Source organism: Lonchura striata, chromosome 8 (assembly GCF_050655825.1).
Source record: "Lonchura striata isolate lonStrDom1 chromosome 8, ASM5065582v1, whole genome shotgun sequence".
NCBI lineage: Eukaryota > Metazoa > Chordata > Aves > Passeriformes > Estrildidae > Lonchura > Lonchura striata.
This window is the reverse complement of record NC_140710.1, coordinates 6,118,441-6,142,575: the sequence shown is the minus strand read 5'-3', so window position 1 is coordinate 6,142,575 and position 24,135 is coordinate 6,118,441. Positions and strand designations below refer to the sequence as shown.

Below are 24,135 nucleotides of genomic sequence, written 5' to 3'. Positions count from 1 at the left end.
CAATATGTGTGCAGGGGCAACAAACTTGGCAGTTTGTTGCAAAAATTCTGTTGGAACTCATAATAAATAGGCTGGAGAGAATGTTTCATCTGAATAAAATCTTAGCAGTTAGCATGAAATTGGCATAAAGTTAAGATAAAATAATTTTGAAAAGACATTGACCATTGCTGGAGCAAAGACATTACTGGCAGTTTGTCCACCACAATGGGCCAAAAATTTTATGTTTTGCTCATCTGCAGTTTCAATTGGCATGTCTCATTAATCTAAATTACTATGAAAATGGTCTGTTGTTAATTTTTTCCAGAACTTTTTCAGAACATTTTAAATAAGTTTTAAATAACATTTTAAAATAAGTTTTATAATATGCTATGCAGAGATTTGTCACTTTAACTTTTAAAGTTTTGAGAACATTGGGAATTTTCCACAAAATATGTGTGTTGCTGGAGGAGAAAAATAAAATTCTCAAAATTTGCCTTCTGAGGATGAGGCTTGAAGCTTAAACTTGTACAAAGAAACATTCATGTTATAGGTGTGTAGATTTTTGTATGTATCTGCATGCATTTTTAAAGTAGTACATTTATTCCCATAAGTATTTATAAAAACAAACAAAAATGCTCATATTTTGGATGTGACATCTGTTTCTGAGCACAGAAAGAAGTGTTTTGATAGTGACAAAGAAAAGTACCTGGGAAGCCAGGCTTTGCATCATTCCTACAGCTATGGTTTGGTTTTAGACATATTCCCTTGAGCTGTGCCAGTTGTGACTGCAGGGCACTGCCTCAGTTTCTCCCTGGAAGGTGCTGCTTTGTGGCCCAGGTTTTCTGGGTTTCCTTCCATCCTCTTTGCTGGTGGAGCTGTCAGAATCCAGCCATTTGTTCAGTGCTGCTGGCTGTGCAGATCAGATGCAGGAGGCCCTCGGGTTGCTGGGTGTGCAGAAAACATCTGCTGAGCATCCACAGGTCAGCCCAGCAGCTCAGGCGCAGGGAATTCGGTGCATCTGGGATGGAGCTTGAAACCAGGGTGGCAGACACAGGAAATTCAGCCCTTGCTGGTGCCTCAGGGCACTGTGCAGGGGTTGGTTGCATGTGGTGTGTCGTGCTTCCATGTATCAAATCAGTGTGCAGAGCTGGAGCTGATTTCCATCAGGAAATCCTCATGTTATTCACATGATGCTGAGTGCTCTGCAGTCCCTTATGACCACACTGGGAACTGGGAGTGTGGCGTTTAGGGAAATCAGGCTGAGTGTTTGCCTGGGGATAGCTTAGGAATCCTCCTTCAAGCATGTGTTTAGGAAACCTTGGCATTATGTACCAGTGCATGAGTCATGTTCCAAACATTGTGATGGCTTCTGCTGCAACATAACGTAATGCAGCCAGATCCATGCCCTACACTCAGAATTGCATCAGATGTTTTACAGGTATGGATGTCAGCCAAGGAATGCAGATACTTTACATCACTGACATACCATAAATGTCCTTTAAATTGTTTTTGATGTACCCCTGTGGAGCTTGGCAGATTCTCATGAAATAATGAAAACAGGAAATAAAATAATCTGGATTATCACTTGAATGTTATGTGTTAGCCACAGAACAGAAAGACTGATGATGCTGTAGTGGAGAACAGCAGGATGGTTGTGCAAAAATAGAAGCCATTTCCAAGAAGCATCCTGAAAAAAGCACGAAGAAAGGTCATCTTTGCCATCAGGGCCCAGGTCACTCAGTTCAGTCCTGCATGGTGGCACCTGTAAGCTTTCCACATAATTATTCTTGTTTCTAGCATGGTGAGCAAGCAGCCATGACACATGTGAGGTCATTACAATGTTGAACCCTTCTGCCCTTTTGCTTTTTAAATTGCAGTCTTCCTACTCTCTTCTTTAGCTGCTGCTTACCACATTCAACCAGATGAGATTTGGGTCTGGTTTTGCAGAATCTGAATATGTAAATTTCCATCTGACCTGTTCTTTTCTGGTTTTTTCCAGTTTATCCATGCCCACTTTTTAGTGTCAGATTCCGTAAGCCTTTGTTTGGAGAGACTGGACACACAATCATGAACCTCCTTGCAGTAAGTCTGTGATGGAATGTGTGCATTCCATTGGTGTGAGTGGATCTGTGTGGAGACATGGGGGCTCCAGGTATCTGGAAGGTCCAGGAGATGCAAGAGGAAGTAGTTGATTTTGCAGTTACTGAGAGTGGGTTTTAGCTGTCAACAGAACAGTGAATTGTAACAAGGTACCCAAATCAATATCCCAAACCTGTTTGCTGGAGGATGTTTGGATCTTGAAATTAGTGCATTGTTTGCTCAGACTGCTTCCTCAGAAGTGCTGGGTCATCAGTGTGTAGTCACAGCTCTCTGATTACATTGTGCTCCAACTGAAGGGATGTTATTATCTCTTCCTACTTTGCAAGTATTTTCAATATAGGAAATTCTCTTTGATGCATGACTTAATCTCACTAGAAAAACTAATCTCGCTAGAAAAACTAATAACTCCATATAGTAATGTAACAGAACACAGAGAGCAAATTTTCTTACATACAGTGATGATATTCAGGGCTGGAGAGCATTAATTTTGATGTAAGAGATATTCTTTCATTTGTGTACTGCAATTACATGGGTTACACGCTGTGGTGACTCTGTCCCTCCCTACCTCCAGTCACTGATTACAGTTATTTGAATGGGCTAAGTAGTAGTCACCAGGATAGTTATGAAACCTACAGTGTTAATGATGGTGATCGTAGCTAACTTGAAATCTTGTTTTAATTCTCAGGACTTCAGAAACTACCAGTATACACTGCCTGTGGTCCAAGGTTTAGTGGTTGATATGGAAGTCAGAAAAACCAGCATCAAAATACCTAGCAACAGATATAATGAGGTAATGCTTATAAAACATACATTTGTGTACAGTTCCTGTGTGATCTAGAGGAATTTTTACTTTATTCACTACAACTAAAGCAAAATGCCTCAAAAGCAAACACTAACTGTGTGATGCACGCAGCTTTTGGAAGTGAATGAGCCTGGTTTCACAGGAAGAATGCAGTTCCATTTACTATTAATTAAACTCTTTTTCTTAAGGATTTTGAACCATTTACATAAAGTGTCATATGTTTGATTTGAGCAAGTAAGTTGACAAACTTTACACTCAAGGTAAACTAGGAAGAAAGCATGTATTAGCTTTTCTCATTTGTGTTGTGTGTTCCCACTCAAAGCATTTGAGTAGTATTTGTTGAATTGCTGATTATTTTATGTAAAAGTTCCCTCAACATTGAAATTCTATACTTGGTTTCTGGTGTGAGAAAGTCAGTCAGCATTTGTAGGAGTTAGTGCTGCTAACTAGAGAAAGCTGGGGGAGGAGGTATTTGAACAGTAATGAAAGGGAACAGTGGAGAAAGGGATTGATTTCATGTTCTGTCTGAAGAGAGGGGGTTAACGTGGTAGTTTGAAACCTGTCAGAGCTGGGGTGAGAGCAAACCTCCTGAGCAGAATGGTATTTGTAAGGTTCTTGTAAGATCAGAGCAGAATGCAGCTTTATCTCAAGAGAGAGTTTCCCTGCAAGAAGCATTGAGTTAAATAAGTGAGTAAAAAAGATTCATTGAAAAAAAAGTGTTCTTTTATGAAGTTTGAAAAATATTAAATTGATGAAGATAAAGGGTCTGTTAAAAGGTGTTTTAATTTTTGATGCAGTTGTGCCGGAAGGGGAGAGGTCAGTGAGGTCTGAATGAATTCAGTCTGGAATGGCACAGACAATGCAGTTCAGTGTCAGCTGTGCCTGGTGTTTGCAAGGTGTCAGCTCCACTTGTGCAGGCATGGGCTGAGCAGGACTGAGGGAATTCCTCTGTCAGGGATGTAGCAAAACCTCTGCATTGTGCTCAGGTTCCCTTCCCAGTGTGATGAAAGGATCCAACTTTTAAATGGAGAAATTGTTACTTATTTAACATTGTTCATGGCTTGTGATTCATTTCAAAAGTCGCATTAATAGGAATTTTTCATGAGTTTACTTTGAATTAAAATTTGCAGAATATTTTGAGTTGGAAGGGACCCAAAAGGATCATCGAGTCCAACAGTAAATGGGCCATACAGGGATCAAATCCATGACCTTGGTGTTACCATCACCTTCCTCTAACCAACTGAGCCAGTCTCAAGATGAATTAAATAATAAGACCTTTACTTTTATTTAATTAGAAAGGACTTACTTGGATGTTTTCAATATCTAAAAAGTGAAAAACTAATTTGAAATCTCATGTGTGTATTAAATGGGGAAATTTCAACCTGTGATTAACAAATTACACGTTCATATATAGTTTTTCTATTAAATACATATTTTGTCTTCAAAATCATTTAAATGTTCTATAGCTTAGAGGGCCCTAGTTGTCTGTTTAGTTCCTCAGCAAAGGTGACTGTAATTTCTTAATCAGTTGCCTTCTAAGGAAGCACAGTTGCCACATCCAGTTATTTCTTGTTGTGCTGAAGGCAACTGCTGGGCTCCATAAACGTGGCTGTTCTGGAGCTAAAACCCAGTGTCTGGAGCATGGCATGATCAACTGGAGAATGAAAGACACTGTTGTCTGATGCAAAATCAGTTTCTTCCCCAAACATTACACCTGCGAACATTTGTCAATAGCAAGAATAAGTTAATGTTCCTAACACTGTAATTAAAGTTTTACGTTGGACTGAGAGAGACAAATGTGTTGTGTGTAGCCTGGATGCTTATGAGCTCCAGGAAGCAGAGGTGGGAGTGTGAGTGCTGTTAGGATATGTCAAATAATTCAGTATTTTTCTGGGTTTTCACTGCAGGGGGATTTGTGTCATTTAATTTGACTTGTTTTATTTTAAGCAAACATGTAATTTTCCTGTTTGAAACAAATTCCAGAGTTGGGTGACTCCCTCAGTTTTCTTTTGTATCAAAAATCACCAAGTCTGAATCTCCATGAAGAGGAATAGTGGAGAAAAGAAACTATATAATCTACAGGGGTATTTTGTCTAACTCGGTGTATGTTAGATAATAGTCAGCAGAAGGGCAAATGTGTCACAAATTTTTTGGATGCTTTCTGGAGGCCTCCTTTGCAGCAAAAGAAAATTTTGATGTTTTTTAGAAGTCTTAAATTGGGCCATTGATGCCAGTTTCACCAGTTCATACAGGTGAAGCACAGAGACACTGAAGTTTTAATGTCTGGCTGTGGCAGTACAGGATGAAATGGCCGCAGTCTGAGAGCCCATGTGGCACTGAACTGTGGAGGGGCATTTATGATTTATGTCATTACCAACTGTATTGTGTAAACAAGCCAAGTATTTCCTCCCAGGGTTTTTCTCATGGCTTTTTTCCCCGTGTGTTTTTAAAACCAGGCAGAGATAACAGCTTTTGCAATTTCTGTAGCTCAGCTATCCCTTATACCACTTATCTTAATTGCACACAAGATGGCACTTTAAAGTATCCAGGCAGTAAAAGACCTGAACCCTCTTCTCAAAAGCAGTTTAGGGCTCTGAGTGCTAAAACCTGACATGGAATATGAGAACTTGAGAAGCTTCTGATTAAACTGCTCCAAGAACGACCTATTTATGAACTGCTTGATGAGCTGGGTGGAAATGCTAAAGCTTTGTGTTTGCAGATGATGAAAGCCATGAACAAATCCAACGAGCACGTGCTGGCAGGGGGAGCGTGTTTCAATGAGAAGGCAGACTCACATCTGGTGTGTGTGCAGAATGACGACGGCAACTACCAGACACAGGCCATCAGCATCCACAACCAGCCCAGGAAAGGTGAGGGGAGCCCTGGCTCTGCTGCTCTGTGTGGCTGCTTGGCCCCTGTGTTGCTGCCCCAGCTTTGTGAATTGGCTACAGCTGGGTTTGGCTGAGTTTCACTCAGGTTTTTATAGAGAAAAATCAGTCTGACCACTGGTGTCCCTGACTGGGCAGCTTTGTGCTGGAACTGGCTTAGGCAACATCTCTCCATTAATAATGAGAGCTGCCTTTGGCATTGTGGGATGTACAGGTGAGGCTGTGGTTTCCTGTGCTTGATCCTACACTATGTGAAAGACTAGATTCAGTAGGACAGAAAGTTCAATAGGAATAAGCAACCACAGGAGCATTGTAATAATGCATCTTCAAGCAGCTTCTCATTTTCACCTTAATTAGACCATCTAATTTCCAGGGTATATTTTTGTTACACTAGGCTGAAGGGCTGCAGCAGCTGTGTGCTGAGAATTTAAATGTTGTGTGTTTGGGGACATTTCTGGGAAAGACATTTATATAATCTCCAAATGAGAACAAGACAGAGGCTGCTTTGGATGGTTTGCAAGTGTCACTGGTGACTCCAGCAGATGTACTGGCATGGAATGTCACTTGGGACTGATGGTCTTGTCTGACTTCTGTTAACTTCATCTGTGGGACAAGAAGAGGGATTTCCAGCAGGAAGTTCATGATGCTTAGTAGTCACTGAAGATAATTTTCCTTTAAGTCAAGTGGCTTTGAGCTGTGGCCTTGCTGCTGGGTTGGTGTTAGTGTCATCCATAAACAGCTCAGTCACAATCTGCCACCTGTGTAGGAACATTTAGAAGTAAATGTGTATTTGGTTGCCCCAAATTAGTAATTCTGAAACTCAGAGGTGTGTAGGGCATGGATAGGGAGAGTGATAAAGTACAAGCATTAACTTAGACAAAAACTGTAATCCAGTTTAGAACATAACTGCCTTTGCATATCCAAGTTTATGGTGTGCAATACAGGCACTATAATTCCAAGCAGCATTTGTCCTCATTCAGGGTAATCACCTCTTGTGGCCAATAGAGCTGATACCTGATTCTTGGGTAAGGCATTGCTTTGACAAAAGCCTCAGTAAATCTCTCCTGTTGTTGTTATTGCAGTGACTGGTGCCAGCTTCTTTGTGTTCAGTGGAGCTTTAAAATCCTCCTCAGGCTTCCTTGCCAAATCCAGTATAGTGGAAGGTAAGAACTGAACTGCTTGCTTGAAACACTTCTCTCTTTGCCCAGCTCAGCTCTGCAGCTGAAAGGGCTCTCTCTGCTCATATGCCTTGGGCCTTGGAGTCTGGCTGCTGCTTCAGCTTTATCCTACTTCTAAGCAAAAACCACACAGTTCCCTTTAACAAGGAGGAATTTGTGCAGATGCTGCAAAACAGGGTCCCAGGAAAATCAGGGTAAGATATGAAATACTTGGCTTGGGAGCCTGTGATCAATTCACTGGTTTGGGTTGAATGAGGAAATTGTGAGCATAAGAAATACAGAATAATGTGTAATCTACCAACCAGCAGAGAAAGCCCTCCTAAACTTCCTCTGCTACCAAATAGCTCTGCAGTGTGCAAGGGTATGAACGTGCATTGTTTATGTGCTTGTATGTGGGCAGGTGAGAACATGACAGGTTGTGAGAGCACTGAGCTGGTCCCTCTCAGATTTGTTGTGTCACAGGAGCTGCTGCTGGGGTGCTCCAGCTGGAAGCTGTTAATGCCTGCTAGCAGAGCTGCACAGCTGTGCAGTCAGTCCCTGCACCTGTGACAGTGCAGGCAGTGGTGTAGCAGTGTCCCTGCCCTTGGTGGTGCCCACATGAGCAGTCAGTTGGCAGAGCCCCACAGGTGAGCAGGAGCTCCTGGTGCTGCACCAGCTCCAGGCTCACAGCTCTGAGTGTGCAGCCATGGGTGGGGTCCCTGGGCAGCCCACTGCCACCAGAGCTTGCAGGTCATTGTGCCCTTTCCTGTGCCTAATTGGAGCTTAGGGTAAGACAGAGGCACAGGGAGACTCAGTCTCTACATGGGGAAGTGTTTCACTCATGTTATTTTTGCCATAACTGAGATTCACCCAAAGTGGTGCTGGGTTAATGACTTGACAGGATGATCCTGGAGGTCTTTTCAACCTTAATTCTGTGAATTCAAATTCTGTATCTTTTGCCACTGTCAGGCAAGCACTGACTTCTCAAACACTGTCACTGCTGGACTGCTGCTTCCAGAGCCAATGGAGCAGTGTCATGTGGGGTTTCTGAGGGTGACCTAGAGCAGGTGTCAGGTTGTGAGGCAAACTTAGAGGGACTTTGCCACAGCTGATTTCACCTGGGAGCTGCCCATCTCTTACTGTTGTGTGTTCCCTCATCAGCACTCAGCAGGTTTGCATTTTAGGAATGTGACTGTTCAGAAGTGGGTTTATGGAGCACTGTTAAATGTTAACCTTACTTGTAAACAGTAGGCTCTGTTTGGCATGGCTTATCTTGGCTTATGAGAATTTCTTGGTTCCCTAGATGGAGTGATGGTTCAGATAACTGCTGAGAACATGGACTCTTTGAGACAGGCCTTGAGAGAGATGAAAGACTTCACCATCACCTGTGGCAAAGTAGATGCTGAAGACCCTCAGGAACACGTTCATATTCAGTGGGTAGAAGATGATAAAAACTTTAATAAGGGGTAAGTAGAGGAACACTTGATGTTGGTTAAAAATTTTAAGTGAGGCACATGAGTAAGTGAGGCACAATTGTAAGGCACATGAGTCTTCAAATCAATAGGAATTAAAAGTCTGCACCTCTGTTTTGAGTGATAAGATGCAATTAATTGTAATGAAAATGGAATTGAGATACCAGAGCTTGGGACATAAATTTAGAATATTGGCAGTGCTATGGATTTTTTTTGGCATTGCCAATATCCAGTTATTGGAAACTACTTACCTGTCTCCAGCTCTCAGTGCTGAACCCTGCACATTGTGGTCACTTTGCTCTGTTGGTGCTTAGTTTGCATTAAGTAGAGCTGGAAACAAAATTGCTGAACATCAACTGTATCTTTGGACACTTGATAGTTAAGCCAAAAGGAAGGTGGATTTGGCAGCTGAAGTATTTATGGCAGTAAAGTGCTGTTGTGATGGATTCCATATTTCAGGGCTCAGCACCTAGAAAGGATATTTCTGTAGTTTCAGGCTCTCCAGATCAATCTTAGGTTCTGCAATCAAGTCCTGGGCTGTGTAAGTTGTGTTTCAGGTATTGATGGCCTACACTGAGTTTACACAGGGGCAAAAATCCAACCTGTATGAAACACCTCATTACTCTGTCAGAACCTTACAGGATCTCAGCTCTGCTGCAAAGCTTTGTTGGAAACCTTCCAGGAAGGTCCTTCTGCACCTGCATTACGCATGTCACCCCTTTCAGGAACTGCCCTTTGATTCCAAGGTCATTCTCTTCTGCAGAGGGTCTTGTGCTGAGCCAGAGCTCACCCTCCTCCCTCCCTTTTGCAGCGTTGTGAGCCCCATTGATGGCAAATCCATGGAATCTATAACCAGTGTGAAGATATTCCACGGCTCTGAGTACAAGGCCAACGGGAAGGTGATCCGGTGGACAGAGGTGGGTCAGTCAGCCCAGCACTGCAGCCAGCAGTGCACCCCCAGTCACCCCAGGAAAGCAGGCTGTGCTTCCCCACGAGGCTGTGGTGCCTTTCCTGCCTGCACAGGGAGCTGCACCGTGGCATCCTGCGGGGTAAAGCATCCTCCCCCTGACACAGCCACAGCCCGTGCTGCACCGGCCACCACTGCTCACATCAGGGTGTTCAGCATGGGGGGGACCACAACACCCACTGCCTTACACACAGGAACAGTTGGTTTCATTTGCCTTGGTGTTAAAAGCTGCCTTTCTACATGGAGACAAATCTTAATATAAATTGTTTTTTAGAAATGTTATTTCAAGCTACTTTCTCTAAAATGTTGCATGTTAAAGTGCTGTGGCATAAATCATGCAGAAACTGCTTGCATGGCTGATGTTGGCTGTAACTCTGCCAACATACAAATGCTGGTGTCAAAATATTTCTTTAAGTGTTTCACTTTGCCTGCTGAGGAGGAACCAGGTTCCTTATTCTGCAGCTTGGCCCCTGTGTGCCCTTTTTTCCCAGTTCACTCAGGCTCAACAGAAACAAGTTCAGTGGCAAAAATAGCAGAGATCTTCGGGCTTGTATTAAAAGTGTAATTTTTCTGAACTTAGTATCTGTTTAAAACCAGGTTTTTATTAAAACTATGTGCAATACATAGTGAACTTCCATAGCAAGGCTTTTGACCAGATCTAAGAGGTTTCAGAGGACTATTTAAATTTAAATCTTTCTTCTGAAGTTTGGTTTTTTTTCTCCCTAAGGTGACTTGCCTTTAGTGGGTTTTGCTGGGCTCCTCTGAACAGTTACTTTTTAAATCTTCATTTTTAAAAGTTTAAATGACATCTCACCCGAATTTTCTAGAAAAGCCAAGTGTTGTGTCTTGTGTTGATTCTTCCCTTCAGGTGTTTTTTCTAGAAAATGATGAGCAACACAATGGTCTGAGTGACCCAGCTGATCACAGCAGACTGACTGAAAATGTGGCAAAAGCTTTCTGTCTGGCTCTGTGTCCTCATCTGAAACTGCTGAAAGAGGATGGAATGACGAAGCTGGGTCTGCGTGTTACACTGGATTCAGATCAAGTAAGTCTTCAGTAGTTTGAGTTTAACTGGGGGGTTGTTCTCTTGTTCATTCCCCAGAACAGGAATACAACACTTAAACCAGGAGAATGCTGAAGCAGTACCAGTATCAGATGCTCATCAGATGGTGCTGGCTGTTGTTTGGTCTTCTGTTAGATCCAGTGCTCAGCCTGAATTAACGTAGGTTTGACCCCCGTATGGCACAAGCAGCACCTGCTCTGTGCTCAGAGAAGATTCCTAATTGGCCTTTTTGCCAGCAAATGTGAGGGTCCTGCTCATCCCAAGGAGCTGCTTTGAGAAAACAGAAAAAGCTTCCTTTTGCTTAGGCATCCACTGGGAAGACAAGCACAAAGTCAAGTGGAAAAGCTGCTTTAGTGCCTGCTCGATCCAGTTCAAGTTCCTGACTTCCCTGGGAGATACCACAGCTCCTTCTCCCTTCCTGCCCCCTGACTCACAGCCTCGTGTCCTGTTCTTAAAACCCACTCTTTGTATTTTTTAGGTTGGTTATCAAGCTGGGAGCAATGGACAGCCACTGCCCTGTCAATACATGAATGACCTGGACAGTGCCTTAGTGCCAGTGATTCATGGAGGGGCCTGTCAGTTGAGTGAGGGGCCAGTCATAATGGAGCTCATCTTTTATATTCTGGAAAACATCTCATAAGAGGACTTCATTTTCTGTTCAGACCTGTTCCAGCAGCAGTTGTATCTGAATCATTTGCACTTTAAAACTGGAAAATTAAGCTTTTGTTAACACTATTGGGGAAGGGGGGGAGGGGGGTGGGACAGTTGTTCCATAATTCTAAATCTTCTATGCATTGTCAACAACCAGAGGATCAGGGCAGCTTCTCTACTACAACATGGCTATGTTATCCTTGCAGCTAATCCACTTCTGTTACTGTTTAGAAAAATGCTCATGTTTAAAGACTTACAGTCATGTACTCTAAATGCTCAAAGGGTGCAAAGATCTGGGGCATAAATAAAAAGTGGAATTTCAACCTTGTACTGTCTGTAGATGGACATGTAAGAAACAATCAAGACCTCCATTCTGACCTCATCCTAATGCCATTTGTGGTTATTCTATAGACATTAAAAAGTAATGTTTACATTGTTTTGACCAGATTATTGGTTGAAATAAGTTTGGAGAAGCCCTTGAGAGATAGGGAGAGATTCCCTAGCCATAACCTTGTTTGTGCATCCAGAGGAGCAGGACAGGCATCTCTCTGCAGTTCTGTGTGTGTAATAGGCTAGCTTCCTTTTCTCCTCTACCACAAAAGTCTGTCACTTTGGGCAGGTTTCTGTGATCTCCTACAACTCTGCTATTCTGTACCCTGTTTACAAATACGTCTGAAGCAGAGGCAAGATCAGCCCTAAAGTGCAGTTCCATCTTGTTCCTTGTCCCCAGTAGGTCCTGCTTTTTAGAGGCAAGTCCCACCCAGGGCAGCTCTGTCCCCTCCCTGCTGTTTGCTGTAGTGTAATGCCAGTGTCACGTAACCCAGGCCAGCTTGTACTTCACACTGCAGCCCCATGTCCAAGCTTACCTGTGATACCAGTGTAGAGTGGCTGTTCCTGCATGTTCTGCTGAAAAAGGCTTTGTGGTCAGTTCTGAACATGTGCACTCGGCCCAGTGCTCTTGGTCTCACCTGAGGGCTTTGGCAAGGAGAGCAGCTGCTCATGTCTGCCAGAGCATTAAGCAGCTGGAATTGAGCATCAGCCAGAGGAAATGTGGTTCCATGTTCTTACTGTCTCCATGGAAAGCTGCTAACCAGTGGCAAGAGCTGTAAGCAGGAGAAGGGGTTTGGTTTGTTTAGCCAGTCAGGCAAAGCAGCTCGTTTGAGTTCCTCCCAGGAAGAGGGGTGAAGGTTCCTCCTCCTGATTAGAACAAATTAATTTGAGAAGAGAGGTGCTAACTAATGGTGAACATTTGTGGTGTCAGGCACCCCCTATTGCCATCCATTCTGGGGGTAAGCAGCAGGGCCTGGTTGGGCTGTGCTGTGACAAAATACCACCAGTGGCCTTGCAAAGAGAAAGAGAAATGCCAGGCCACTGAGAGACTGAAGCTCTGGTTTTTAAACAAATCAACACCATTGTCTGGGCAAGGGAAAGGTAACTGCAGAGAGTGATAGGTTTTATGGAAAGGCAGCCCAGTGTCTGCACAGAGTGCACTTGGGAATAAATGGCTGTTGCTTTTCAAAAAGCCAAAGTATGAAAAATCCAACGTTCCAAGTAATAACTGGCATGACCCAGCCAGGGAACTGGGGCCAACTCCACAAACAAAAGCTGGCCAGCAAGAGGGAGCACACTATCAGACTTTAAAGGGTGTCAGATCCAAGTGAAGCCTTACCTCTGGCACTGGGAGAGGCTGGGTGATTAATGCAGCTCATTTAGTGGTTCCTGCTGGCCAGAGTAGGAGCTGTGACCCACCCCTGCTCCTGCCGAGGTGCCTGTGCAGCCCAGCTGGACTGAGGCCACTTGATCCCCCTCTGCACCCTGGTTCTGCACACTCTGGGACACAGCTTGGCACGACACGGTGTAGGCACGGTTCCACAGCTGGAGGAGCATTCCAAAAACTTGGTAATAATCTTCCTCCTAGAGCCTGCACTTCAGCTTTGCCACAGCAGCAGCTTTCCAGTTACTTCAGTTGCATTGTTAGGCTTAATAATGCAGTAAAGAGGTGAAAAATGTTTATCTTCTCTTCCTTTGCCCCAGAAGTCTTTTAGGTTTGGATTCTGTTTGTGCAAAACACTATCAACTGGTGACTGACATGTCTGCTTCAACCATAGCCTTTGAAATGACCTTAATTACCATGTTGTTAAGAAATGAGTACTTGTTTAGAAAAAAATTGTACTTTTAAAATTCAGTTAGTTAACACTGCAAAAAACTGCATATTATATTTTTATTTTCAACATGTAGTTTTGTATATTAAATTTATTGAAATTAAAAACTAAACACTGTATTGTCTTCATCTGCTCAGGAAGACAGAGGCAGATCTGCCTGACCTTTGTGGACTCTGTTCTGTCTCCCAGCCTGCCCATCCCTGGCACAGGCACATTCTCCCCTTGGAGATCCCTGGTTTCTGTTAGCTCACAGAAATTTAAAAACACAAACAGATTTAGTACCTTCTTGTATGCTGCTGATCAAAAAGCATTCCTGAAAATAAGTCATGATCCAGTTTTCTTAAAGGACAAAGTGAGACTATTTTCCCCATCACCTGGAAGAATTGTAAAAGCCTATTTTTGTAAAAATACAAGGAACATTTGGGAAGCAGTGGAGTCTAGTGTACTTTTTCTTTCATTTTACATTAAATGAATGAAGGCACAGTACCCTTCTGTGCTGGACAAGCAGTGCAGCAAGCACAGCACACAACTGGGAGCCAGAACAAAAACAGAGGTCTGTAAACACCAACCTGCAGGGGAGCCCTGGGGCCTTTCCTTCAGAAAGGGACAGCCCTTGGAACCTCATGTGCCAAGGGTGTGCACAGAGGAGGGACTGGCACCCCTGAACTGCTGCCCGAGAGCTCTCCTCTGATCTAGGAAACAAAAAAAGACCCCAAACCAAACAGGCCTGGATAGGAGAGGACAGACAAAGCAGGAGCAGACTGTTCACTGAACCACACCGGCTGCTCAGACACTTGGGAATAGGAATTCTGGTGAAGGTCTTACCTGTGACTTAACCAAAAAGCTCTGGCACTGCCACAGGGAATTTTTAAAGGGCTAAACCTTTCCCACAGCACTCTGCATAGTTAATGTAACATTCGTCCTGGTGCTACATCAGTAGTCCCACATTAAGGCAATTCTGTCTATTTTGGGTAGAGCGGTCCCAACCCCTGCAGCAGCGCATTCCCAGAGCCTCCCGTTTGCCTTGGAGTTATTAATAAGCACTATGGCTGTTATCAAAATAGACATTAGGTTCAGTAGTGCATTCATTTAACATCTTTGGTGCTTGCAGCTTAGCAGCATCTTCCTGCCTTCGCTCAGCCCACGACTTCCAACATTCCTGCGGATCTGGGGAAAACAACACAAACAAACCCATCAGAATTCCTTGCTGCAGAGTAGAACAGATGCTCACGGTTCAAGGAGACATTATATGGCAAGTGCTGACACCAAGGTTCTGGATGGTCAACGAGGAAAATCAATGGAGCAAAATTATTAAGCTCCAGCGATGGAAAGTGCTTGGGCATGAGGCCAAGTTGTTACTTCAGGTATGGTCATCAAACGTGTCCCACAGCCTGACTGGAGCTCACGGGATCTCCTAACCTCCTTGGCTGGGAGGAAACCACTAAAACAGGCCCTTTGATACCCAAATGGTAACTCTTGTATTGAAATGAGACCTCAGTCTCTACAATCTGGTACCATTTGCCACATCTTTGCTTCCAAACAGGTGATGTCACTCTGAAGCTGATGAATATTTGCTTAACTGCCATTTAGAAATGTAAAGTGAAACCATATGCTAAGGAAGAGGGAGCACAGAGGCTTCAGGAGATCAAGCAAAGGAAGAAGGATTACTTATCACTTATTTTCTAAATAATATTCTTAGTAAAGGCAACAGCAGGAGTTGTCCCTGTATTTCAAGTGATTGTGAAACAGCATCTTTTGAGATACAAACCAATCAGAGATTCTGTAACCTCATTTATGAAATTATGTCAACTCTCCACCACAAATATAAAGAGGAATGCTACTGAGGTCAGAGTAGTGTAATTAGGTCAATGCCAACATTGACCTTTATTCAATTATCCAAGCAGAGCTTCCCTGTCAAGTCCTGCCCAGACCATGTCTGGACACAGTGTTCATACCTCAGACAAAACTAACGTTCAAGGACCAGCCAGTTCTCTGTAACTGTTTGAAGATCTTGACCACTCAGGGGCTCCCTGAGTCTCACTTTTACCTCCAGTTTCCCTCCAGTGGGCTTTCTGCCATCAAAAATCTGAAATAACCACAAAAAAAGCAGTTAGGACAAATAGGGATTATAATGTTAAACTATAGAGCCTCAGGCAACTGTGAGTCTATCTGCCCATGGCCTGAGGGTGACAGAGATCCCTGCAGGTGACTGCAGTGCTGGGAGTGTCACAGCCAAGCACTTCCTTGGACTGGAACTCAGCAGAGCACGTCCCCCACAACCCAGGCAGGTTATCAAATTCACCTGATACAAAACTCAACTGCACTCACACATTTATGTGATCTAGATACTCATTTCCCCTTTGGGTTGAAATACTGAGCAGAAGAACACACCTCAACCCAAAAACCTACCTCAATGATCTCTCTAACTTCACATTCTGATTCCAGCTTGTCCAGCTTCAAGTGTGCTGTCCCCACGTGTTTGTCACTTCTGAAAAAGGATCTGTGCCGAAGAAGTGAAGGGATAAAGACTGTCAGAACATTGAAGAGAAAACAAGCCCAGAGGTCATCACTATCTGCTCCATCCCCACATCCATGAGGGCTGGTCAGGACATGCTCCTAGAACCCTGCACACCACAGTGCCAGAGGCAAACCCTTAAAAACAAGACTACAAGGAACAAGATAAGAAAGTACTCATTTGTTAATTATTCTTTTGCAACCAAGGTAAAGATGAGGACAGCAGTGAAGAAAAACAACCAACTAAATCAGCACTTGGAGTGGCAGCAGCTTCTGTCCCTGCCCAGGGTGACAGGGAAGGAGGTCCCAGTGGCCAGGACAGGGCCATCCTCTGCTTGGGGCTGTTTAACAGAATAGGCTGAAGGAATTCCCAAAGAAGTTGCATCTCCCAGCAAAACAAACATTTCACAGGCACCTGTTTCTTTTGGCAAACTGCTTTTAGGAAACAGTCACATGAATCGTTCTGTTTTGTCTTGATAAATCAAAACAACTTCAGTAAATAAGAACGTTTCAGCTATTGTTTTGATTCACCTACATTCTGGTAGTTTTAACAGTCAAAAACTATAATTTTAGGATTTCCAGTCTGCTGGAATTAAGGACAGAAGCATTTTTATCTTGTGAGGAAAACAAGGAACTGCCTGCTGTAGTCACTTGTGTTGAACAGTTTAATCGGCCATAAGTCAATCTTCACCTGCACAGAGAGAGGTGTTACAACCCTTACCCAGACCAACTCCTCTAAAAGGCAACAACCAAGACTAAACCACCCTAATTCCACAGAATTGTTCAGCTCAAAGCACATTTCCTTGCCTGCATCCAAGCATCTCCCTGAACCAGCCTCCAAAAGGCTTGATAAACAACTAAACTCTAGAGAGTCTGGAGTTAAAAAAGATAACTCAGCCACACCTTCTGTGTTTTCTTGGAAATTTTCCAAGATTTCAGAAACTTCCTTTTTTACCCACTCTATTTCAGGAAAAAAACAAGCAACCAAACCAACAAAAGTAAAAACCCATCCCCCACAGCCCCAAAACCTCCACCTTTCTTCCTACTATCATTAACAGATACTAAGATACTATAAGCAAGACTTGACATATTCAATGGAAACTCAAATACCGTTAATGGAACCTCATGATCACATCACTGGTGGCAACAGGAGACTGAGACTCTCAATCAGTGAGGCCACAGCAGACTCACAGAATAATTTAGGAAAGTTCTGAGTTTCTTAGCTCACATGTTGGAATACTTTCTTCACAAGCACCTTAAAATGTAGAGTTATGTAATTCTACTGCAGCATGTGGGGCACTTTGCTCATAAACTTCAGAGAATCAGCAATTCTTGCTCAATTTTTTAAAGCATTTTTCCATTTTATAATTCAAGAAACAATAAAGACTGGTTCATCCCTGCTCAGTTCCAGGGGGCTGCTGTGAAGACTGAGAACTTGCTCTAGGCTATGGCTTCAGAAACAGCTCTGGGGAAATCCCCTTTCATCTTCAGAAGCTTTTAGGAGAGGCTCAAAAAGAGACTCTTCCTTTGGAAAAATACATTGCTGAGTTTTCACTTGAAAGTGTTGTTAAACTAAAGTTTAATATATATGACCTGAAACAAGTCTCCTTTGCTCACTGAGCAAAAATAATTCTTGGGAGATGGTCAAGGAACTATCAGAGACCCCAAAGCTACAACATCCACAAAAGCATTTCTGGAAGTATTATTCATTTGTAGTCTTAGAAAAGACAGGGAGCAGTCTTAAGAAAAGAGCCTGGATCACTTCATCCTCTCCTTTCTCCCACGGAGATGGCTGGGAAAAAGTGATAAAACCCCCATTTTAAATAAATGTAAACACTTTCTGAGCTTTTACAAAAAGAGGGGGGATCTTGAACACAGAGCAGTCAGGACTAACAGGAGAAAAAAAAAAAAAAGAAAATCAACGTTTGCTTCAACAGAGACACCAATGGATGATCTGGAGTAAAACAGTGGGACTTCAGGTCACAAACTGAAACATCTGCAACTTGAAAACCATCTCAGAAAACCTATGGACAATTTCTGCATGGCCCAGTAATAGCAACAAGGAATAGGACAAAGAGCCACCAGACAAAAAAACAGGTTATCTGGCATCCCATCACAGTCCTGGATCCAACTGACCAGGGATGAGGGAATACAGGCCACTCCTACTCTGAATAACTCAGTTATGAGCCTGAACTGAGGATGATCTCCCTAAACATTGTTAACATTCATTTTGTGATCCTGCTCCCTGAGATGAGGGGAGTCTGTCTCTCTCAAGGCAGCTGCCAGCAGTGCTCAGAAGTATTGCAAGATCCAGTGAATGAAAGTACAAAACCATAACTCTAGTTCTGCCATCACCTGTCACCTGCTTTCCTGCCTGCTTTCCTGCTGTTCATATTTTGCTGCCACTTCATTATTCTACAGAATTATTCCACAGAATATTTAAATTTTCTAGTCCTGATGACTGAAACCAAACTGGGTAAGAATCAAAACAATTTGAAGTAAATCACTGCTTTCTCAGTCCCACCAACTCCTTTAACACACTAATCCTCAGCTGATCTGAAACAACTTCACTCAATTTGTGCCTGCCTTCACCCCCAGAGTGGAAGCTACAGAGCTCAGGCACGTTTTGAAAGCTCTCAGACATGAGTACCAGACAACTCTTCAGTGCTGGCTTAGAGATTGTGCTTCATGAACTTCAGCTCCAGCACTCTTCAGCTGTTAGCAGAGAAGCAAACTGTGGACTCACCCTTTGTGAAACACTTCAAATTTAATTCCTTTGGAGCGAATTGCGCGCCGGAAGCCTCGGTGGTTCCGGTTGATGTTCAGCTTGAACAGCTGGTTGTACTCTGCAAGTGAAATAAAGCACAGGGGAAGAAAGCTGGGAGTCAAATGGTGTGCAGGGCTCTATTCCATGCACCTGTTCAGAGCTCTTTTATCTCAGTTTGGCCCACAGGAATCCTCCTCAGGAAGGTCATTCAGTCAGGCCCAGGGTGTGTCCATCCCTGTGCCACAGTTCATGTCACCCTCACCTTACAGGGACAGAAACCAAACTGCAGGAAAATCAAGCCTTTGTGAGCTGACAGCAAGGTACTGGAGAGCTAAAACTAGAGAATATAGGTCTTTCAGAAAGTAAACAGGGTTTGTGGCTAAAGAGAAAGGTACAAAATATCAAAGAAAAAGCAGAGTTAAGGCTGGAATGACTGGGAAGGGGTGTTTTGGATAATATAATTAATACTGGTTTAATTCTTGACATAACAGCTACCATTAATGTTGGGATGAGGGGGAAGAAATTACCAATGCAGCTGGACTTCACCCCCCAACAAACCCTTTCATAAGAAAGAAGAAAAAAGGTGGTGGGTGGATCTCTGTCCTGGTTCACAGTCTGCCACCAGCCCATACTGACCAGGGATTCCCAAGGTGCAGCATTTTCCCTGCTGTTCCATTAAAAAGGACTCACCTGGACAATTGTTATTGTTAATTACAGGTGTTTTACTCTTTTGAGGTTGCTCCTATTAAAAAAAAAAAAAAGAGGCAGACATCACATAAAACTGTACCAGAAATGTAAGATTTTAGGGGTTATCTAAATAAGAAGAGTCATGGTATATTCAAGACTAAAATACTTGGATTGCACTGTGGTAACAAGGATAATACTGCAGAAAGAATAAGCCAAAACATTACATTAAATATGAGAGCCATAGATAAGCTACATAGTCACAGTCAATTCAATCCAATCATCATAAGTTACTGACTGGGGCTGTTAAACTCCATGACAAACTGTGCACCTTCCAAGACAGTAATTCTGTTCCTCCTGCATTAGCTGGAATAATAAGCTACACAAGGAATTCATCACAAATCATTCAGGGAATTGCCCTACTATTATTTTCCCTGACAATCAATCTGCCACCAAAATGAATTAACTTTTAACCTAAAGCAGAGTACAAACTAAATCTCTGGGGAATGAACAAGGACAGTGTGGCCTAATTATTGCAGCTACTTTGCAAACTGATTTCAGTTATAAAGGAGAAAGGTGGTATATTTATTTGACTGTTGGCTAAGGAGTAAAGATCTGGCTCTTCTTTAAACAAAGGAAAATAGATTAAAAGGAACTATGCTGATTCTTATTCATTCCCCAGAAAAATTTTTCATAGAGACCAGCTCTGGTTTCAGCCACTCTAATTGTGTTACTCCATTAAAGCCTTGAGTCACAAACCTAAATACAAACCTGGTCTGACCATCACCAATTTCCCACAGGTAATTGATTTAATTTTAGTGGAAATAAGGGAGGTAGAAACCTAGGCTCTGCACTCTCCCAGGCCTAAGCATTAGTCCTGCAAGAGCAAGGTCTGGTTTTGCCTTAGAGAGAGCAGCAAAGCCCCAGGATTTCTACTGACAGTAAAAGAACAATCTCTCCTCAGAAGCCCTTCTAGCCCCCAGGTTTGAGTATTTTTCAGACCAGAGACTGCTTTTAAAGGTGAGAGGAACAGGATGTCACTGGGGAATTCCAAGGAAAGAAGTAATAGATATGTGTATACATATTTTTATATACATACACATACATAAATGCACATACACACAAGTGGTAATTAGTAGAGAAACTTGCAGGGCCCAAGTCCTATCTTCAGCTATAGATATATTTCCTAATTAAATCACCATTTATTTGATGACAAAGATTAACTCTTTCAATCCATTTCCACAATTTTAAGAGAAGCTCAAAAGCAATGCCTTTAAATGCTTGGTTTTTTAAGGAAAGAGGACATAGAGAGATCTAAGGTGGCCCTTGGCAACAACTTTGAGTGCCCTGGTTCTGGGTGTGTTTGCACCCCTGAAAGAAATGAACATTGACACATTTTGCCAACATTGGAAAGAGCCTGATTGTGCCTTCAGGGGGGAGAGGTAGGCATGGCTTAGCACTGACACAGAACCTGCAGGCACGCCCTGCCAAGGGTAAGGTGTGGAGAGCACCAAGAGGAAGGCGCAAAGCTCAAACCTGCAGCCAACATGCTCAGCAGTTCTGCTTCTCAGAAAAATAAATCTGCTTTAAAAGCAGATCCAGGCAGCATGTCTAGAAGTGTTCTCCCTTTCCTTGGAGCCCTCACAAGCTCATGCAGTGGCAGGGGGGACAGACTGAGGGTCAGAAGAGCCATGACACACTCACCGCACTCGGGTACTGAAATTCAAACTTCACAAACGCATCCAAATCTCTTGGTGACACACCTGGGTGAGACAACAACCAGCCAATCCAAACAGCCAGTACAGACATTGTCATTGCATCTGTCATGTTGAGCAGGATTCTCAAAGAGCATCCAACTGTTTTACAGTAGGACTCATGACCTGCCTCTTGACAACTGAAAAACCCATCCATCAAACTAAAATCCATGGAAAGTTGGCATCCAAGGGAAAACACCTGGGTTTTTTATGTTGTTAGTCCTAGGACAGTCTAGCAGAGGTGGTTTACAAGTTCCCAAGAACAAGGGGCTAAAAGCAGTAACACTGGCAGGAGCAAACCTATTGAAGGGTCAAACTATACCAAAGTTGTGCAACACATAGGCAAGCGTTTGTAACAAAACAGGAGGTAAAAATGAAACCTTAACTATGACCCAGCTATGAGTGAACCCAGGAAAATTTAAAGTTTTTCTCTCTCTGTCCAGATGGAACTCAGATTCTCTTAATTCACCTTTCTGCTTTTTTAAAAATACTGTTTCAAGTTTTTTTGGGGGGGCCATGAGCCCAAAACATGGTTACTTTGTTTTAATGAGTGCTGGCTCCTAAAGTGGCCTTCAAGATAGGGAAATTTAGTTCCCCATTACTTTCTTTACCTACTCAGAGGAAAAAACCCACATGCCCTTTCCAGTACATACCTGGTGGGGCTGGTAGGTTCATCCCTCTGACAATAAGAAGGTGCATTTCTGTGCTGTTGAGATCAGAAAATATCCTGTGAAAAGACAAAAAAGCATGTTCATCCCAGCATCAGCTGACCCACTCCCAGACCAGGATGCCATGGCTATTTGTCAGAGCTTTTTCAGCAGTGCACTCCTACAGAGATCATCTCCACAGAATACGGCAGAGCAAGGGAAGAACACAAACAGAGCTAAAAATATCTCTGCGGCCAGGAACAAAGCCCAGGAGGCAACAGGATTGAGGGAGAAACACAGAGGAAGGAGGAATGGCTGAAGAAACAGAATATAGGAGAGGAAGCTGGAGGCATTTTAAAAACAAAAGAATCAGCAAGAGAAGATAGAGAACAACTTCTTTGTATTTAAGTTCTTGAGAGCATCCTTTCAGAAATGCTCAGCCTAATCCTTCAGCAAACCTAAGTCTGCTGAAACCCAAAATTCCCTAAACCAAGGCAAAAGACCAGGGAAGTCATTCCAGCCTGGGAAATACTTTTGTTTTTCCATACCTTATCATTTTAAAGGTTCTTTCTTCAAAGTGATGGCTTGGAGGATCCATTCCCTGTGCTCGTGCAAGCTGTAGGATCTCCATATCCTTTTTACAACCTTGTGCCAGTTTCTCAAACCTATGGAAAAAGGCAAAAAAATCCAGTAAAAAAACCCCACATGCCAGAAATCAGAGCACAGAGCAATCCTCAGCCAGGGTGGGAGCAATGTGGAGACATCTTTAGGGGGCCAGGCAGACTCAAACATGACACACCCACTTTGGGGGATGATCGAAAGCAGGCACGGGGTCTTACCGAGTTGTTTCTGCCACGTTTCCCAGATGCATGAATTGCTTGGAGTACTGCAAGCACCTCTGCCAACACAAACAAAACCAAAGAGATTCACTCTGTGATCCTCACACACAGATTCATGACTAGCCCTGTTCTGAGGTTGATGATAATCTAATTTAAGAAAAACAAGGCATTTTCCTGAGTCACTCAAGAACATTCACCACCCCATTTCTCAAGTCCAAAGCACAGCATCTGTTTGAGCTGTTCTCCCTACTAGTTTTTAATCACCTGATCTGTAGATATGATGTTCAACTTAGGCCTAGTCTTAATATTCAGGTACTTTTTTCAAACTTGAGTGCTCATGTTTAAGAGTGATAATTTGCTAGTCCTAAGCCTTCAAGCACACCCTCTGGCTTTAACTATCCATAGAATCCAACTCTGAAAATTCGCCATTTTAGGACATGCTCTATCAAAATAATTTTAAAAGAAAAAAAAAAGATCTCACTGGAATAATGATGGGATTATAATATTAATAAAACACCACAGAAATGTAAAAAAGAAACTCTGAAACATTTCTAGAAAATATAAAATGGTCACCTCGTGTTGATCCTTCAGCAATTTTACAAGCTGTGCATAAACTTCATCTGCTTTCTGAGACAGTCTGATATCTTCATGGTGTACAAAGATAAAATCACCCTCATCATCTGTAGGAGGTGATGGCAGCTGCAACACAAGAACTCCACATTTCAGAGCCCTTATAGGGAAAAGTAAGCACTTAGATATCCAAGAATATGAAACAAAGCAGAATATTACCGGTCCTACTAACCTTGGAAATATCAACAGTTTTGCCAGATTTTGCCTGCTCAATCTTTAGGTCAAGGCCCTTGGCTGTTCTGAGATATGTCTTTGCCTGTTCGAGGTTGTTCTCCCTCTTTGCTTTGATGGCTGCCTTCAGGTATTGCTTCTTCCTGTTCTCCAGAAATTCCAGCTGTTCCCTAACTGAAAAACAGTTGTACAGAAACACTCACTCATCTGACACTGCTGATGCCCCCAACACAGGTTTACCCTGTTCAGTTTACAGCCAGGAAAAGATCAGTGAAAGTACAGATGTCAAATTAGGACATTTCCTTACTGCACTCCACCATTTCTTGGGCACTTTCAATTTCAAGCATTAAAAAAGAAACAAGATTCCTTCTAGAACAGCATCCTTCATCAAAAAAACCTCACATCACTTCACAAGTGTCACAAGAGTTATTACAGCCCCTAATTTGCAGGCTTGAGACAGACTCAGCACAGCTGACTGGTCCAAGGGAGAAACTGAATCCAAACTTTCAGCTCTCCATGGTAACTTCTAAAAAAACAGCTAATATTATGAGCATCCTCTGAAGCAATTTCCTTCCTCTCTTGGACTTGTCAGAAAAGAACCCCAATGAACCAATCTGCAGAACCACTCAGAGGTATCACATCTGCTTCTTTGTAACCACTTATTCTCTTTGTTCTCTTAGTTTCTTATTAACCCTTGAGTCTTTTCTTTCCTTGCCAAAACATTAAGGACAACCACACCAAGATTGCTTTACACTGCACCAGGTTAGTGCATCAGTCAGCCAGGCAGTTCTACTTCATCCTGAGGGAACCACCCAGGGCAGAAGGGAAGGAGGATGGGATTACAGTCGAGGCATCAGGGAGAGCCTGAGCACTGCCTGTGTGTGCCCA

At 42.9% G+C, this 24,135-nt stretch overlaps 2 protein-coding genes across 4 annotated transcripts in view; one reads left to right on the top strand and one right to left on the bottom strand.

The window, feature by feature from the left end:
- Window positions 1-13,353, top strand: part of ZFYVE9 (zinc finger FYVE-type containing 9) — a 56,530-nt gene extending 43,177 nt beyond the window's left edge. For both annotated transcript variants that reach the window (XM_021529383.3, XM_085586254.1), the window contains exons 12-19: window positions 1,979-2,061; window positions 2,765-2,869; window positions 5,601-5,751; window positions 6,852-6,932; window positions 8,230-8,392; window positions 9,210-9,315; window positions 10,234-10,410; window positions 10,907-13,353. In XM_021529383.3, coding sequence (XP_021385058.1) covers window positions 1,979-2,061; window positions 2,765-2,869; window positions 5,601-5,751; window positions 6,852-6,932; window positions 8,230-8,392; window positions 9,210-9,315; window positions 10,234-10,410; window positions 10,907-11,068 — 1,028 coding nt within the window. In that variant the 3' untranslated portion in view covers window positions 11,069-13,353. The remainder of the gene's footprint in view (window positions 1-1,978; window positions 2,062-2,764; window positions 2,870-5,600; window positions 5,752-6,851; window positions 6,933-8,229; window positions 8,393-9,209; window positions 9,316-10,233; window positions 10,411-10,906) is intronic.
- Window positions 13,287-24,135, bottom strand: part of CC2D1B (coiled-coil and C2 domain containing 1B) — a 27,908-nt gene continuing 17,059 nt past the window's right edge. For both annotated transcript variants that reach the window (XM_077785355.2, XM_077785354.2), the window contains 11 exons: window positions 23,249-23,421; window positions 23,020-23,145; window positions 22,447-22,505; window positions 22,156-22,272; window positions 21,614-21,687; window positions 20,911-20,969; window positions 19,213-19,264; window positions 18,502-18,601; window positions 15,651-15,741; window positions 15,197-15,327; window positions 13,287-14,408 (listed from right to left, as the gene is read on the bottom strand). In XM_077785355.2, coding sequence (XP_077641481.2) covers window positions 15,208-15,327; window positions 15,651-15,741; window positions 18,502-18,601; window positions 19,213-19,264; window positions 20,911-20,969; window positions 21,614-21,687; window positions 22,156-22,272; window positions 22,447-22,505; window positions 23,020-23,145; window positions 23,249-23,421 — 971 coding nt within the window. In that variant the 3' untranslated portion in view covers window positions 13,287-14,408; window positions 15,197-15,207. The remainder of the gene's footprint in view (window positions 14,409-15,196; window positions 15,328-15,650; window positions 15,742-18,501; window positions 18,602-19,212; window positions 19,265-20,910; window positions 20,970-21,613; window positions 21,688-22,155; window positions 22,273-22,446; window positions 22,506-23,019; window positions 23,146-23,248; window positions 23,422-24,135) is intronic.